At 49.5% G+C, this 3,369-nt stretch overlaps 1 protein-coding gene across 9 annotated transcripts in view; it reads right to left on the bottom strand.

Annotated features, from left to right (window-relative positions):
• The window catches only part of cul9 (cullin 9), a 24,603-nt gene that overhangs the window by 12,838 nt on the left and 8,396 nt on the right, over positions 1 to 3,369 (bottom strand). For all 9 annotated transcript variants that reach the window (XM_017308897.1, XM_017308893.1, XM_017308892.1 and 6 more), the window contains 5 exons: positions 2,842 to 2,947; positions 2,681 to 2,776; positions 2,438 to 2,613; positions 2,228 to 2,361; positions 1,499 to 1,684 (listed from right to left, as the gene is read on the bottom strand). In XM_017308897.1, coding sequence (XP_017164386.1) covers positions 1,499 to 1,684; positions 2,228 to 2,361; positions 2,438 to 2,613; positions 2,681 to 2,776; positions 2,842 to 2,947 — 698 coding nt within the window. The remainder of the gene's footprint in view (positions 1 to 1,498; positions 1,685 to 2,227; positions 2,362 to 2,437; positions 2,614 to 2,680; positions 2,777 to 2,841; positions 2,948 to 3,369) is intronic.

Here is a 3,369-nt window from a genome sequence, read left to right on the forward strand (position 1 = left end):
CCTATAACTCTAGACCTATAACTCTAGACCTATAACTCTAGACCTATAACTCTAGGCCTATAACTCTAGGCCTATAATTCTGCCAGAATTAACTAAACCCACGTTGAAATGTTGTTAGTGGAGCTCAGTGGAGATCATTTAGTCAAATTCTGCCCAATAAGCCCTGGACCAGCCCGGCATGATGAGCTAAATCCGCTAAACTGTGCATCTCTGCTGAATACAGAAGAACGAGAAGATGTCATTTATGTGGCTTTAGTAGTTCTTCCATTTCGTGTCTGTTGAGTTTTTTATAAGCACCACAGAAACTGTTTTGGTTGCCCGAGCTTCATGTTTATCTGGCCTCTGCGCAGCCACCCGCATCAACTCTGGCTGACTAAGCAGTTGATGTGGTTGCATGCACCGTGTAACGGTAAAAATAAGAAAAAATTATCATTAGATAAAATAAAAACAGAGTGATGCGCAACTACAAGGCAAGTGCGGAAGCTCCTCCACAGGCTGAACCGCTTAACCACGGGCCAACCAGGACCACATACATAAACGTGATCAGAACAGAAACAGAGCCAGGTGCTGGGCAGCAAGTTGAGATGTAAACACCGCATAATTCTTTGCTCACAAAGATAAATCATTCTCAACACTCGCGCAATGCGCATCTCTGAAAGAGACGACTACAGGTTATACCATAGAGCTGCACAAGCAAAGCTAACGCGGTGGGTTTTAATCTCCTACCTTGATGTGGAGTTTTCCAAAGAAACACAATTTCTCACAGGGGGTTGATGTAAATATCCATACAGGTCAACCTGTGTCCAGTTTGAGCAAAAGGAGGAGTGTGCAATCTGCACAGAAGTAAACTTCAGACATCAAGCAGCGACAGCGCGCAACGCAGTGCAAAGCAGTACGACTGGTCTGCGCAGCTTTGTGGCCTGTTAAATGCAACAACTATAATCATATCATTTAGGAATAATTCTGCTCCGCCAATTAAACGCTCAGCGCAACAGAGATGCTTGCAGTCCGGCTTATAATTTAAAAAAAAAATTAAGCAATTTCTTCTTCTAAAAACAAAAACAAGCCTCACTTAGCCTGGAAGGGTGGGAGCAAGTAAACTCTGGCTATCCGCCAGGCTTATAATACACTGGGGGAAACCCTGAGTACCCCAGACCATCAGATCATGAACCCATCGAATCATAGACCCATCAGATCATGAACCCATCGAATCATAGACCCATCAGATCATGAACCCATCGAGTCATAGACCCATCAGATCATGAACCCATCGAATCAGTACCCCACCTGTCGGATCAGTACCCCACCTGTCGGATCAGTACCCCACCTGTCGGATCAGTACCCCACCTGTCGGATCAGTACCCCACCTGTCGGATCAGTACCCACGCTGATGGAGTAGTAATCCATCAAATCATTAACTCAACCCATCGGATCTTCATCTTAACCTCAACCTATCAGGTCACAAACTGGCCCAGCTGGCTTTGCTGGTTTCACTCACTGGACTTCATTGGAGGTTTGAGCTCCTCGCCGTCAGCTGAACTCGTGTCCACATGGACCAGCAGGTGAGTGAGGCGTCTCACTCTGGAGTTAAAGATGGCGGCTCGGCTCTTGCAGCGGCGGGCCACCTCGGAGTTCTCCAGGTACTCGCTGAGGAGCCACGACAGTGGACTGGATGCTTTTGATTCTGATAGAACATGAAGCATAGTTCAGGCTCAGAAAGCTTCAATTAGGAAATATTTACAGACCAGAACCTCCTAAAAGAAAGAAAGTTCAGAAACCACCCAGGTGGATTTTTACACCTGGAGGGTCCAGTGACACAGAACACAGTTCTGAAGAGAGTGAAGTGTCTCAAAGCAAGTTACATCTTTAGGTCTCAGTAACGCATCTAAGCTGAGGCCTTCCTGTTGTGAGTAACCTAGACACCACAGATACAGGCTTTGTCCCTCCCGCCGGTCTCCAAGTTTTGATTCCCTTAATCTTTACATTTCTGTGCTTTCCAATATGTAAATAGACTTGGATTGCTTAATAAATGTATTTCCTCGTTTAACTCAGTCTTACAGTCTTCACTCTATAAGACAACCCCAAACATAAAGTTGTGTTTTAGAGGGAAAATGTTAGAGAAACAGAACAGATTGATCTTCACTGAAGGAAAATGTTGTTCATCAGGCCAGACCTGCAGATTAGAATAAGCTTGACATCCTGTGTGTGTGTGGGTAGGCGTGGTCACCTGACAGCGTGATGCTGTGGACGATGGGGCTGATCAGAGCCTCCCAGCAGGTCCGACCCAGAGCTTCGGCAGCTTCAGCGTCCGGCAGAAACCGATCTGCAAACATCTGTTCGTGTCTCAAAGCACTGTTCAGCCTAAACACACACAGATTCCAGTTCTCGGTGAGTCAGCAGCGGCTGCAGAATCACTCAGGCAGAGAAACGTTTGTACTTGTTGAAGAGCTGCAGCAGCTGAGCCTTGTCCTCCACCACCTCCTGACACCAGGTATGGGCCTTGGTACTGTAGAACAGGTAAGTACGGCGGCACAGCTGCTCCTTGAACACGGGCCAGAACGTGGGCTTTGGACCCAGAACCTCAAAGCCGTGGACCCGAGTGTCGATGCCACCCTGCAGCACAGAGGGGCGGATCAACACCTGTGGAGGAGGTCCAGAGCTTTAAGGAGCAGAGACTGACCTGCTGGCATCTCTTGATCCTGATCTGGATGATGGACCAGAACCGGGTCATGTTCTCCAGGAGAACCACGCGGCTGGCTGAGGCAGCGACGTTCACCTGTAAAGATGGAGCGGGGTCAGATGGGGAACCGCCCTTGGTGACCTGGGCAGAACCAGACTCACCGTGTTGAGTTCTGTGTTGATGTTGGCCGGGTCATCCCCGCCCAGAACCAGGATCCTGGCCGGCATGTAGCTCGAGTCCTCACTGGCGACCAGGATGGCGAGTTGTCTGAACATGGAAACACTCGATATAAAAAGTCAGGTGACACAGGCAGGTAGACCAGCTATAACAGACGGCCGCACCACAAAACCACGCCCCAAAAAGACGCCTAGCAACAGAACCTTTCACCTGGAAACTCCTGAGATGGAGAGAGGTGACCACGCCCACCTGGTGACCACACCCACCTGGTGACCACGCCCACCTGGTGGCCACACCCACCCGATAACCACGCCTACATTATGACCACACCCACCCGATGGCCACGCTTACATGACCACGCCCATCTGATAACCACACCTACATTATGGCCACACCCACCTGATGACCACGCCTACATGATGACCACACCTACATTATGACCACACCCACCTGGTGGCCACGCCCACCCGGTGGCCACACCCACCCGATGGCCACACCCACCTGATGACCAC

This window comes from Poecilia reticulata, linkage group LG15 (genome assembly GCF_000633615.1).
Source record: "Poecilia reticulata strain Guanapo linkage group LG15, Guppy_female_1.0+MT, whole genome shotgun sequence".
In the NCBI taxonomy this organism is placed as follows: domain Eukaryota; kingdom Metazoa; phylum Chordata; class Actinopteri; order Cyprinodontiformes; family Poeciliidae; genus Poecilia; species Poecilia reticulata.